The 15,010-nt window shown below is 37.8% G+C and overlaps 1 protein-coding gene across 1 annotated transcript in view; it reads left to right on the top strand.

Annotated features, from left to right (window-relative positions):
* The first annotated feature begins 9,599 nt into the window (after nt 1–9,599).
* The window catches only part of DTHD1 (death domain containing 1), a 68,217-nt gene continuing 62,806 nt past the window's right edge, over nt 9,600–15,010 (top strand). The window contains exons 1-2 of the mRNA XM_004608072.2: nt 9,600–9,870; nt 11,578–12,163. Of these exons, the coding sequence (XP_004608129.2) occupies nt 9,600–9,870; nt 11,578–12,163 (857 nt within the window). The remainder of the gene's footprint in view (nt 9,871–11,577; nt 12,164–15,010) is intronic.

The following is a 15,010-nucleotide window of genomic DNA, read 5'->3' on the forward strand; positions in this document are numbered from 1 at the left end:
CAGGATCAAACAGTTCACTATAGTCCTATATCCTTTTCTATAGAATTCCATGTTAGCAATGGTTTTATTTGCTCTGTTTTCAATAATTCTTCCTCAAAAGTCTCTACTGCAAGTATAAAACTTCTCTTAAAATGGTTGAAACATAAGTTATTTTTTTTTCCTTTTTTCAGGGGGCCTCACAGAGATACTCAGATACCAGGAACTGATAAACCAGGTGCTCCTGAGTCCGGGGCATTGTCCTGCACTGATTATCATTTCGTTTCCTCTCTGGGTTTCATATTCCTGATTCTGTTTTCTTTGCTTTATCTGGGTTATTTCTTGCTCTTAATAAAGTACAAAGCTTAGTTGCTTCAGCTTCTCCAAATAGTGCACATAGGAAACATTTATTTTGATATTTGCATATTTAAAATGCCCTTTAATTTTGGGGGCACATATATTTTAAAGTTTCTTATCATTTTCCAGGTTTCTTGACATATAACTAACATATAACATTAAGAGACTTTAAAATGTACACCATGTTAATTTGGTCCAGATATAAACTGACACATAATTAATACCATGGATTTATCTCACACCTCCCGCATATTTATTAAGTACTGTTTGAGTGACGTTTTCTAGGAAACAATTTTAAACTCTAAATCACAGCTTTATTATTTTCTAGCTCTCAGCATTGCATTTGAGAAATCAGAAATCATTTGTCTGATTTTATTTTCTTTCTAGGGGTCACCTAAACTGAGCTGAGGGAACTCCTCTTGCATTCGAGGGGGACTCTAGAGCTAGACAGAACAGCAGAACAGCGCTTGGGGGACTTCGTGGCTTACGGGAAATGCTCAAGAGATTGACATCTGAAGGCGGTATAGAGTGCCTGTTCCTTAACCTTCCTGCCTTCTCTCTGGCCCCATGTCTTCTAATTTTATTTATTTATTTATTTATTTGTTTGTTTGTTTGTTTGTTTGTTTATTGCTTTTGGGGGGGAGGTCACACAGGCGATGCACAGGGGTCACTCCTTAATAATTACCTCTGGTGGTGCCCAGGGGATCATATGGGATGCGGATGCTGGGAATCGAACCTGGGTCGGCTGCATGCCAGGCAAACGCCCTACCCTCTGTGCTATTGCTCCAGCCCCTCATGTCTTCTAATTTTAGATCCCACCAGATCCTCATTGAAGGCCAATAAGGTGATTTCATTTGTATTTTGAATGTTCATGATGATATAACCAGCTAAGATATTTTTGCATATATTTTCTGGGTGCTTTTGATCTGGAGCATTATTTCCTTCAAATTTTAGAAAAGTTGCTATATATAAATATATGTATAAAATTATATATTATTTATATAATAATTCCCCTTCAGATTTTCTGATTAGAATTCTTATTGTTGGGCAACCTAGATTGACCCTTTAGTTTCTAAGACTATATATTTTCCCAGTTCTTTATTTGTCTTTTTATTTGACCTTCGAGAAGATTCTCTTAATTATTTATTCGTACATATATGCTAGTTTAAGAAAATTACCATATTTAAATTTTTAAAGATTCTTTTTCCTTGTTTTATTCATTTCTTTTTAAATATAGTATTTTCTTTATTTTTAGGCTCTAGAAATGCTAATTATAAATTTATCTGATATTTAATTTTCTCTCAGTGTTGTCTTTTTTCTTAAGTTCTTTATTCATATTTACTTTTTTAACTTTCGTTTTTGCATACATAGAGTTTATGACCAGAAGATTTATTGCTGGTGATTGATAAGGGCAAAGCGAGCTCTCTGGGGCCCGGAAGAAGGGAGGGACACTAAGAGTTTTACAATGGACAGGTTCTTCTCTTGGAGTATAAAGTTCCTTCAGAGCAGAAATCTCCAGTCTGCTGCTTAGAGGTTATGCTTGCTGGCCTGAGAATCTTCTTGGAACTGAGGAGAAGAAAAGAGTGGGAGTTCCCTGCTTAAAATTATTGAATTTTAGTCAACACTTACTTGTGTAATCTCCGGGCAGCTAAGGAAAGCCCCCCGTGGCTCTCTCGCTGCCTGCATTCAGTGGTCTCGGGCCACTTCCCCACGGCCAGTGCCATGGGTGGATGAAGAAAACGTGACCACCAGGCTGGTTGGTGATCAGCTGCCATTTATGCTTTTCTTCCCATGAGCTTGTTCCAGTGTCACTGAGGCCCTCATTCTAGTCTCACACTGCCCCCCATCCCCGTCTCCTCCTGTCTCTCCTGCTCGTCTCTCCGAGCTCCCTCTAGCAGCCACGTCTCTCTTATCTTGCTGTGCTCCTGCTCCTGCATTCTTCCCCTACATTCTTCTCCCTCTGTCCTCCATGCTAGTCTCTCTGGGCGCTCCATCTTGCTGCGCTGCTTTCTCTCTCTGTCTCTCTCTGTCTCTCTCTGTCTCTCTGTCTCTCTGTCTCTGTCTCTGTCTCTCTGTCTCTCTCTCTCTCTTCCCCCCCAACTCCCCAGCATTGGGGATATCCAACACACCCCATTCAGTAACAAAATCAACATATGAAAAGCAGACTCAACCAGGCTCAAGGGAGGGAAACACCTAGGGGTATTTCTCCTCTCCTTAGCCCAGTAGCTTAATTAACATCTTTGATTCTACTTCTTAATATTAGTTATTTTACATGGACACAGTAAGAGATACATTGAGCTTGTAGGATGGCTCTCCTGGGGACATCTCACCACAGACTCAGACTACAGTGCTCAGGTCAGATTAATCTTTCCTAGCTCTAGCAGGGTCCTACTCCAGTTACTACTTTTTGGCTCATGACAGAATTTGTCCATGACCATGTTCTTAACTTATAGTTAAGTATTATGGCTCTTTGGCCAGGCCCATTTTGATGCCAGGGTAGCTAACTGTTTGCTCTAGGTCCATCTAGTCTTTCATTGGGATCCTGCTTTTGGGGTGCTAGAAAGTAAGGGCATTTGACGTTTAAGTTGAGAATATCATTCGGAGTCAATTAACTCCCAACTTACAAAAGCATAGCATTAACTGTCTTCCTATGTCTATACAAAAAGGTCATCGCTGTGAATTAACTGTATAAAGGACTCAAGGAGAAGAGAATAGCAAAATTTACAAGTTAACAAAGCACGAAGAAAGAGGTTACAAGAAAAAACAGAGAAATAGGAGCACTGTGCTGGGAGTAACCCAATAAACCTAAGTTCCCTGTTGCAAGGCTAAAAGGACAAACCAATGTTATCCTACATTTACTGTTAGTATGGCGCCTCCCTTGGTTTCTTTGTTTAATCTTGGATTCCTTTTTGTTTGGGTTAGAGTCATACTGGTTACACCCAGACTGGCTCCTGGCTCTGCACTCAGGGATTACTTATCACTCATTCTCTTTATCCTGGCAGAGGTCCACATACGTTGCCAGGGACCAAACCAAGGTCAGCTGCATGAAAAGTAAGTGCCTTCACCCTCACACTACCTCTCCAACCTAGCCTCTGATTCTTACGTTTTGTCAGAGAAGGCTTTCCTAGCTTCAGATGGGTGGGAGACAGACAGACAGCGACCTGACTCAGCCAGAAAAGAGAGAGCTAGAATCAACAGCTCTCGGAACAGTTTCAATAAAATCTTGCTCACAGCCCAACTTAAATCTCACTTTCAGAAGTACTAAGAAATTATAAATTCTGGGAGCTTTTGAAATTTCATAGGGGAAAAAAATAGCCTATTTTCTACCACATAGGTATTCCTTGCTGGTGTACAGCATTTACAACTTGGTCATCAGCATTTCATCATTTGAAGTTTGCTGATAATTTTTTGTCAGTCATGTTATTACCCATTCTCTTTGTCCTATATGGTTGATGAATCAAAATACTGCATCCTTTTTGAATGGCATTTCAGAAAGAAGCAGAGATAGAATATATATATATATATATATATATATATGTATCCATATGTTTTAACCAGAAGCCTTAGCTCCTATTTTTTTTCCTTTTTTATTCACTGTCACTGTCACTGCCATCCCGTTGCTCATCGATTTGTTTGAGCGGGCACCAGTAACGTCTCTCATTGAGAGACTTATTGTTACTGTTTTTGGCATATCCAATGGATATGCCTTTTTTATTATGTAAGATAAAATTAGTAACATTCGGGCATAGAGGAAATAATGTGCAGGGTTCGTTATTCAGCCATAGATCAAACAGGTATCTACTGGGAAGTATTCTGCGATTTTGCCCTTAGTCATTCCAGTCCACCTGACTCTTCCAAAGGTTGCCATTGCCTTTTGACAACATTAGACCCACCAGTATACAAACAAGAAAAGAGACAAATCTTTTAGTATGTTTGCTGGGTGGTGGGGAGGAGGCTACATCTTTTAGTGTTCGGAATCTATCCCTGGCTTTGTGTTTAGGAATTCTTCCTTGCAGTGCTCTGGGGACCATACGATTGCCGAACTGTATTAGGCCATATGTGACGTAAATACTCTATCCCCTGTATCATCTCTCTAGTCTCAAGAGACACCTTTATGATTGACTGTTATCATCTAGTTCTGGCAGTTCACATGTTAATTGCATCTGCCAAAAAAGATCATCATCCCTAAACATAAGCAAGCATTGCACTTTAAACAAACTAGACAATTACCATATGCCCTCAGCAACAATAACTTTATCACCTTAATGTACTACCTTAGAGGTCAGAGAAATGGTAAAGTGGTTAGGACACTTGCTCTGCATACATCCAACCAAGGTTCAGTTCCCTAGCATCACCACGAGTGATCCCTGAGCACAGAGCCAGGAGTAAGCTCTGACTGCCACCAGGTGTGATGCCCAAACCAAAAACCAAAATAACCCACAAATAATCTGTTAGCTTAAGGTACTATGTCTGTGGTCAAATCAGCCTGTCGGTTACAGAGGTATATATTCTGGACTCCACTGAACGCTGGTGGGGAAAGCAGCTGACTAGAACTCTCTGTTTCAGTTAGCTTTTCTCCAGATTCACCGACATTCTAATCTGAAGTGAAATGTCAGTGGGGTGTTTAGGAAGAGCATAATGGGATTCATAGAAAAAGCGTGTCAGCCACACTAGTTCCTTTGCTCCTGATGCTGTGATGCGCCTGAGGAGGTGAGAACTGGTGGTTTACCTGAGATACTGCAAAGTGTGAGCCTTATATCCTTGCAGCTCTTCTACTGCAGCTACCAGAGTGCATGGACCTACTCGATCTCTCATATCCTGGATCGACTCCTGCCATCAAATATTTTGGGCGAGTCGATATTGAAGGGACGTTCTGAGGAGATTCTTTAAGAAGAATTCCAAAATGAGGAGCTGTGAGTGGGAAATTTGACCCTGTAGGTGTCTTCTCCAAACTCTATCAACTTGGAATCTGTATAGATAAGAGTCTTTGATAGGGTGTTGTCCTGGAAATGAACTTTGAACTCTGGCCATTATTTGTTCTCTGAGTATGACCAGACCTTTGTGTCTCAGCCTGTGAATTTTTCTCCAGTCATCCATATGATTGTGCTGCGTAATGTCTCCTGTTCAGATCATATCTTGTTTCTCCAAACATTTCTTGGTTTTCTGGCTTGCCAAACTTGCTGATAAAGCCCACCCCCCCCCCAGCCTGATCTCCTATATTATTAAACTGTGTTCCATATACTAGTATGTGATATTTGTGTATACATATTTAAGTCAACCATTCCTTAGACACATTTGATTTTTAGAGAGCATTTTTTAAATAAGACTGGAGTGATAGCACAGCGGGTAGGCCATTTGCCTTGCACATGGCCGACCTTTTTCGATTCTTCGTCCCTCTCGGAGAGCCCAGCAACCAACCAAGAGTATCCTGCCTGCCTGGCAGAGCCTGGCAAGCTACCTGTGGCGTATTCTATGTTAAAAACAGTAACAAGTTTTACAATGGAGACATTACTGGTGCCCCCTTGAGCAAATTGATGAAGAATGGGACTACAGTGCGACAGTGCTACGGTTCTATTTTTTAAACAAGAGCCTCCAATCCTTGGGAAAGATGAGTAAGGAGAGACTGCAAAAATCTCAGGGCTGGGACAAATGGAGACATTACTGGTGCCCAAGTAAATCGATGAACAACAGGATGACACTGATATGGTGATACAGTGAGTTTTTAAGTTGATAAGTACATTGAGAATTCTAATATCCAGCCAATATATTTTCAGTGCAATAGGTGACTGGGGAAATATCAAAATAAAAGCAACTGCTCTCCCTTATATTTCCCCTCATCAATTAGCTATATGCATTCTGAAAAGATAAGAAATGATCAGACATTTAATAAGAGTTTTCAAATGGGCAAAGTTAACTTAGGCTGGCTGCACCCAAATTCCTGAAGTAGGCAATGACAGAAATTCAAGAGAATAATGATAACAAAAAGTTTACAGATATTAATTAACAACATTGACTCAATGTACCCACCAATATGCAGAATCAAGCATTAAAAAATTCATTTGCTTACATCTTATTATTCTTCCTCTACTCACCATAAATACCAAGGAAAAGCATCTCACTTTGTTATACTTCGTAAATTTATTTGTCCTGACTTTCCTCACATGTTGATAGATTTCCCAGACTTTGTAAAGTTTTATTTCTTTAGATAGTAAACAAATGAATTGAGTTTTATCTCTATCCTCATTTGCTACCATACTTTGACTATCAATAGGACTATTGTCTTTACACTCACATAAAGTTTTGCCTGTGTAATTTCTTTAGCATCAATGGAAGCACAGTACCCACTGAAGTCAAGAGGAGTGTTAGCAGTTCCAGTAAGGAGGAGCAACAAGGAAGATGCTGAGCAAATGTTAATCCATCAAGATGAATTTCTGCAGTTAACTTCCGTGGGTGTCACAAATCTTGACTGCAAATGTCAGTTCTTTCCATGGCTAGTGACATCCATTAAAAGAAAACAAGATGCAGGAACATGCAGATGCTTGTTCAAAGAAATAAATGTAATGTGGTCTGTGGTAGATTTTTACTTTGCAAATGCTATATGTTCTTGGGAAGTCAGACAGAGAACAAGTTAGTTTGGACTTGAGAATAGTAAATGTCAAGGAGGCTCTGGAGAAATGTTTCTGATGCTTTCCCTGGACTGAAAGAAATTTCCCAATTATCTAGAAGGAAATCTGTGTGCACTAGTCCAGTATTTTGGTATTTTCTCATCATAAGTTTTATGTGTTGCTTAAAATGTGCACCATGTGAAGTTTCCATTGTTCTCTTCTACTCCCATGAATTCATACAATATCTATTTACCCATGATATTTTAGTATACTAATAAATATTCTGACTTTTCCCCAAATTCCTAACACATTTCAAGGAACACCTTAAGTGATGTCAAGTTCAACAAATGCCAAACTAATCAAGTTATCTGTTTACCAATTGACTATTCTTCCTAAATTCCATAACTTGTTTTTATCATCTGTTCGGTTTTCTAAAAAAAGTCATAATCATATTTTACTATAAAGCAGAACTTTTACACAAGTGGAATGCATATTTTGCAAGTAAATGAATGATGAGACATTTGCTGTTTTATATGTCTCTCTCTCTCACTGAATGATTCAGGGCATTCCCTGTTCTCTATTTCAGATCATCTGTCAAGGGGTCCCTTTCAACAGCTGGCACTCCTGCTGCCCTTATGCTGATCTCCAAGCATTTTAACTAATTTCTTTACCACCTCTATGCACCCCCAAGGCATGCATTTGGCTATATTTTCACCTAATTCAAATACAATTTTCTCCCTTCTATCTGCAGAACAAAATTGTAACTTCTCCAAACTCTTCACAAGCATGAGATTTTTCATGCCACTTACTCAGACTCACTGAAGAGACCCTTTTCTAAAATCATATTTTTCCATTTTTAATCAATCATGCCATTTTTTGCTCCATGCCTTTGATCACAGAATTTCCAATGCTGAAACACTCCCATTTTCTGTTTTCTAGCCTGCTCAAATCCTGATTGCCTTTCACCTCAACATTTCCCAGGCCTCTAATTAGAGTCAAGTTTTCACTCCCCCAGTCTTTCATAATACTTTTTTGCTCAGAATTCTGCTCTGGTTCTCAACTTAGTCAAAGCTGTATTTTGATAGTCTGTTCATGTGTCCACTACTTTCTGAGTCCCAGAAAGTTCTCTCCCTAGCATTTAGATATTGCCTGACAGTAATGAATTAAAGTCATGCACTTACTGTTATTTAGAATTAGATATATTTCGAGATAGAAGAAAATAAAATTGACCGTAAAAAATCTGTTGTATTATAAAAGTATTGAAATACTGTGATCCGTGGTAAACCATGGATTCATATTTCAAAAGGGTTGCCTTTTCAAGTTTCTTGAAAAAAAGTCTCCTACTAGAGAATGAGTCTTCATTCTCTCCCCTTCCTTTGATCTCCTCCCTTATGTTATTTTTTCCTTCTCCTTCAGACTCTTCTGAACAGGAGCACTTGGACAGTATTCAGGCCTGTGGTATTTACTCTTTATCCACTGCCTTTGTGTTTTTGCATTTTGTCACCCAAGAGTTGTGATTCTGAGAGAAAAAAAAAAGTATCCTGTATTCTCTTTGGAAAGCTTTTATCCCATTCCAGCACCTCTGAGAGAATGCAAACCTGCCTGGAATGCACCAGCTCTTTCTTCAGATGGGTTGTTTTCCCCTATTAAAGGAGGAGTCCAGTCCTGGAGAGGAGGAAGGGGGCTGTATTGGGCCCCCCCTACGGGGCCAGTCTCCCTGAGACCAAGTGCAGCGTTGCAGTGTGTCAACAGAGGGACTGGCACTGCTGAGAACTTACTTTACCTGAGGTTTAATTATGCATGGTGGAGACTTCTTGTTGGTTCAGATTTGCTTTTTTTTGGTGACAGGCATTTTATCTAATTAGAGAAATATTATTGGCAAGGTCATGTACTCCGTCTTGTCAGTTTTATTCCATACTCCAGAGAAGAGGATACTAATTAAATTCACCTCGCCAATAGGAATAAATTCTGCTTTTTTGTACAAAATATTTGCATATCCTAGTTTCAGAGCTCTCCCATGTAAAGACCTCACATTTAACTATATAGTGTTATAAGAATTATTCATTTATTGCCAATCTTAATGTAATGTAATGTAATTCCCTACTTCCACCGTCTAAGAGAGTGTGAAGCTTGTCAGGCCTCATATTATTTCACTCAGAGACACTTTTTAAGCCCTGCATTCAAGGTGTTTTGATTTCACTCAGAGACACTTTTTAAGCCCTGCTATCAAGGTGTCTTGATAGCAATATTTGTTAGCATAATTTATTTTTGATTAATAAAATCCTCATTCTACTTCAGAATCCAAACTCTACTCTCTCAAAGTTTGAAAAGTATATAAGATGTTCACCAGTGAGTGAATGTGCACGGCTCACACGGAGAGTTGGATTGCATGAACTAGCTCTATTCCTGCCATTAATCTATTCTGTACACAATGGCACCCATGGTGCAGGAACGCTTTTCCTTCGGTCACCTAGTAACTTTTCACTGGTCAACAACAAGCTGAATAAACTATTATGTTGAGGGAAAGTGCTGGGCTAGCCAATTTGGATCATCTCCTAGCTTGTAGAAGAAATAACCATAGCTAAGCTTAAATTTGCTAAACCTTTAGATTTGATTGGCAGGGGAAAAAAAGAAGCATTCCATTTGAACAATAACAACAAAATGGATACAGAAGACATGGGCTCAGGTAAACTAGGTCAAATCTTGAAGCAGATTTGGAGACAAAACCTAATGCTAACGCAGGCAGTCCAGGGGAATGAGCATTGTGAAGGCATCAACAGAGCCACCTGGATAGCCGCTGTGGTCTCTCTAGGTCAAGGGTTCAGTGGGGCCCTCCATCAACTTTTGGACTTCACTGCAGGAAACCTGTGCTCTATCTGCCAGCACTTGCATGGGATCCTTGACAAGGAGAAGCAATGTCTCTGGAAACAAGGCAAGTTTTTCTTTGCTTTGCTTTTCTTTTTCTTTCTTTTTTTTTTTTTAAAGAAACACTAATTAGGCATCTGCTTTGAAAGAAGTTAAGTAGCAAACCACCACCACCAACAACAAAAAGCTAGGATAGAGTCTCTGTATGCAAGGGTCTAATGATTTAAAGGAAAATAATATTATGTAATGCAACAAGGAACACAGAGGTCAGCTCCTTTAGAAATACATAAGTGGAATGCTGTAGGGACTTAGAAGTAGGCATGTTCCTATTCTCATAATGAGGAATTAGAACTTTTGTTAGAACAAATACAGCATTGAAAGTGAAGCTTAAGAAATGGATTGGGATTCATGCAGCTGCGAATTGGGAGTCAAAATATAACATCTCAGGCAGAAGGATTGGCTGAGTCTAAGACTGAACAGTAAGAAAATACAAACCTGGTGTAAGGTGGAGCAAATTCTTCTTACACATTGAATATAAGTTCTGTTTTCAGACTTGTTTGACATTGACTTCACTAACTGCAAGAACATTGGGAATATGTGGTTAGGTGTCATCTATCAGAAATCTAGGGCAACTAATATTAAGAAATTTGGTGTTGAGGGCAAATAGTCAGTGTCAAAAGTATGATAAAAGGAATTATCAATAAGTGATCATCAACTAGGGGCCATCAACTGAGCTTCAGCCAGAACCTGAATCTCTATAGATAACTAAATATGCTTTAGGCAACATATCAAGCCAAGAATGTATTCATGGGCAACTATAAGGACCAAACTAAAGGTTAAGAGTTTATAATAAAGATAGTGCCTCGGGCATCAGACTAGTGGAAAGGTGATTTAGTGATAACTTTAGAATCACTAATCCATAGGGGTCTCACAAATCATAGTTCTTAGTTCACATTGAATTTTAACAACCAGACAATAGCTAAGCTGGCAGTAAGCCATCGAGTTGTTCTATCTCTGAGAAGATGTTTAAACAAATAAAGAACAATTAGAAAAGGGGATGGAGTGAGAAATGTTAGGTCAGGTTACTGTGTTTACACCAAAGTGAGAAGATTTGAACTGGTTTCGTTCTCTCTAGTGTTCACTGTAGGTTCAGTTCTATCTAAGAATTAGAGCTATTATTTGAAAGACCAATTTGAAAATTGTCAGCTATCCAATTTCAGCAGAAGAAATGTGTGACCTTGCCCATTTCTCATACAAAGAATACACTAAATATAGCATTTAAATCCAAAGAAATGAAAAAGCTATTGTATGCCCACAATCAAAGTCTCATCTAATGTGTTTTGCTAAATTTTAGGCAACTAATTTTAATGGAATCACTGATAAATTATGTAGCATATTAAAAAATGAAGTAACATTCTAAATTTATTTAAAAATGAGGAATTATTAAAGTTGTTTATGCCAATGGGACACAGTCTTAAGGGGTAGTCTTGGTATCTATCTTCAAACCCCCAAAATTTCCACAAACAAGAGGGAGTACATCTACTCATTGGTACATTGTTAACAAACCGAGAGTTTGTTCCAAATTCCTTGATGTGTTTAAAGGGTGGCAGTCAAACAAGTAACTTTTCTTCCAGAAGGAAGTTTGGCTTAAATGTTTGGTAATGGTCTTTGCAAGTATTGAAGGTTATCTTATATATCTCATTACATGTGAGTTAAGAAATATAATTTGGTTTGTATTTGTTTCATGTGTTTCTCTGTGTATATGTGTGTGCAGAAATTACTAGCTTCATAGACTGCCTCATGAAAATAAATGAATATTTGGGAAGCACTGCTACACTTCTGAAAAAAGAAGAAAATGAGATGTCTAATTTATGCAGCATGCATGATGAATGTGCATCACTGGAGACAATGTCCACCATTCAAGGCATTGCTGTAAGAGGGGAACAAAATGTCATAGAAACAGCTACTGTTTCACCCACAAATGGAGAGGAAAGTCATGACACAAACCAGATCCAGTTTAAAAAATATAAAACACATATGAGTTCAGAATTAATAGAAAAAGAAAGAAATACATCATTGAGTGGAAATGGAACAGGGCGAGGCAAATCACAAAACAGAATGTCTCCTGATGTAGAAAATAAAGAAGATAAACAAATGGAACCCATGACTAGTCAGAACACCAGTGGCAGCCTGGGAGAGGTACAGGACCTAACAGAGACAACAGAAAGAGAAATTCAAGAAAGCCAAAGTGGAGAGAAGATCACATCCTTGATAACAAATGGTATCACCAATAAGTTTTTGAATAGTCTTCCCAATGACTCAGAGAGTCTAAAACAAGAGAATAACATAATGGAAAAGGAGTAAGTAAACAAAGTGTAAGAGAACTTAAATGTTCTTATATATATGTGTTCGTAACTAGTATTCACAGTATTTATACATTTATACATTAATAAAGTCAAATTTGTAAGATATATTGTAAATAAAATTGTTTAATTTACTCCATTTTATATATTCACATATATATAACTTGCATTTCTAATACTGTTTGGTTATTATAGCCTAAGAGAAAAAAGACATTAAATCTTTCTTTAAAGAGTGAAAAAATTGATCATTTAAGCAGTTAAAATAATCAATTTTCCAGATCATGAAAACTTTCCTAGTTCACTACTTTCTTTTTACTTTAAAAAATTTTTTTGTTACTAGGAAAAAAACTCAGAGTCTTCAAATTGATAGAAAGTTAAGAAATAATATTCTGCCTCAGATTCATTTTATTTATAACATTATATACATTATATACATTATTAAGTTTATTTTCTTTATAAATCATCATGAATTCTTAGCCAGTCTCTGTAGAACTTTGGTGGATAAATCTTGGTAAAGTTTTGGGAGGTTCTTGAGACTGAAAGTATATTGTCAGACTTGTATTATCTCTTTGAAGATGATCTAGAAGATCCATCATATTTTTGAAAGAGCCCAGGACTTCAAAAAGTGTGAATGAGAGATCCATTTTGTGAATAATCATACCCTATACAAGATGGATAACAATCCCTATTGTCCATATAAAATAAAATATTCATGAGTCATGTTTTCCCAGGCAAACACAACACACTTAGAAGGCAAAAGGAATAAGGAGGGGGAAAAACCAATGGTTTTAAATAAGAAAACTTAAATTTAATCTCTACTATTTCAACAATTTGTGAATTTGGGTCTCTTCACTTCTTTGGTCCCATCTTCTTTTAGAAATATTATTGTATTATGACATTATATAGAATTCCAGTGCCATTGAAAATCAATATGTGCCTCTCATTTATCCTGATGGGTTTGAGTGATAGCACAGTGGGTAGGGCATTTGCCTTGCACTTGGCCAACCCGGGTTCGATTTCTCTGCCCCTCCTGGAGAGCCCCGAAAGCTACCAAGAGTATCTTGTCCACATGGCAGAGCCTGGCAAGCTACCCATGGTGTATTTAATATGCCAAAAACTGTAACAGCAAGTCTCACAATGGAGATGTTACTGGTGCCTGCTTGAGCAAATTGATGAACAATGGGATGACAGTGACGGTGACAGTGATTTATCCTGATATATGCCATTTTCTTATATGTAAAGTTATTACACTCCTATACTTATTGGGCAAAGTTAAATGAGAAAGTTCCAGAAAGGGCATAGAAACATGTTACTCTGCAGGGGATGACACTTGGATAAAAGGCAGTTAGTTTATTTCACTCCTAAACTTCACTGTCTCCCACATATGATCCACCTGCAACTCTGCCATGATACACTGATGCTATTTCAAATTGACAGTAGCATTCAACACTGTCACTGAGTCTATAATCTCAAGTCATGTGCTCAGCTCAATCTATATTGTTCAATCTCTGAAATTGTGAGGTTGAGCTGGTTCGAAAATTAACAGTTGTATGAGTCTGGAAATCTACTAAACTTTAATATGACCTTAGAAGTCCCTCCAAAAAAACCCCCCAAAAAACCCCTGGTTGTTAATAATTTTTACATTTTGTTAAAAAAAATTAAAAACCTAGTAATCTAGCCCATGGAAAGCTTGGGAGATAACACTAGTGGTCAAGTTACATGACTAACAAAAGAGACGGGTTGAGTTTGATCCTCTGGCATTGCATTCTCTACCACCACATGTGGGCGCTAAAAAAAGTAGTTGATGTATTTTTGTCTATTTCATGTGAGAACAACATTAACATTTCATGTTTTCACCTTCAGAAATGACTCAAATGGAGACTCATGAGTCACTGCTGGTCCACTCCCTCCTTTAGGTGTTCCCCAGCAAGTGATTTCCTCAGTGCAGTCTCTAAACCATTTGTGCTTGGTTTGCATGTTTAAGATGATGACTACTCACTGAAATCCCGAAGGCTAGGGAACCATACTGTCATATAAAAACATGTGTCCTCTTCAAAGTCAAGCTCAAAATCCACTATGATTCTTTTCTAAATATCTTTACCAGAAAAAAAATGTTTATGTTTGTTCTGAGATTGACCCAGTATGTACAAACTCAAAGGAAAACAAAAGTAGAACAAACCAATGTGATTATTTTGATGGTTAGAGTAGATATGTTTACTAGGACTAGAGGAAATATACGGATTTACAAGTCTCTTTACTGTCACATGTCAGTCTATTAGAAGATTATATTGAAGTAGTTTTCAGGATGCACAAGAGAGTCACCACAAAGCTTGGTTACTGAACACATATTATTTGATATGATTTCCTATTTGTGAATTAATCTTACCACGATCACTAAAGCAACTTGCTTGGTAATTTGCTATTTTTTCTAAAGTCATAGATTCAGAGGCTGGAGTGATAATACAGTAAATAGGGAATTTGCCTTGCATAAGGATGACCTGGGTTTGATCCCCAGCATCCCATATTGGGTCCTCTGAGAACCAGCAGAAGTAATTACAGAGCTTAGAATCAGGAGTAACCCCTGAACAACACCTGGTATTGCTCAAAATCCAAATAAATAAATGAAAGAATAAAAAGCAGTGGGTTCAGAATATAATGAGATAATACTCTATAATTACAACATGTTTTTAACATTTCTGTGCTAAAGGAAACTGTAGAGTTACTACTAATTATTAATAGTTAAAACATTACTACTCCATGACTAAGTAATAATACTATATTATCTATAGAACATCTATTTTTTATATGTTGTATTCCAATCATTTGACTAGTGCAAAATTAGGA

This window comes from Sorex araneus, chromosome 5 (assembly GCF_027595985.1).
Source record: "Sorex araneus isolate mSorAra2 chromosome 5, mSorAra2.pri, whole genome shotgun sequence".
In the NCBI taxonomy this organism is placed as follows: Eukaryota; Metazoa; Chordata; class Mammalia; order Eulipotyphla; family Soricidae; genus Sorex; species Sorex araneus.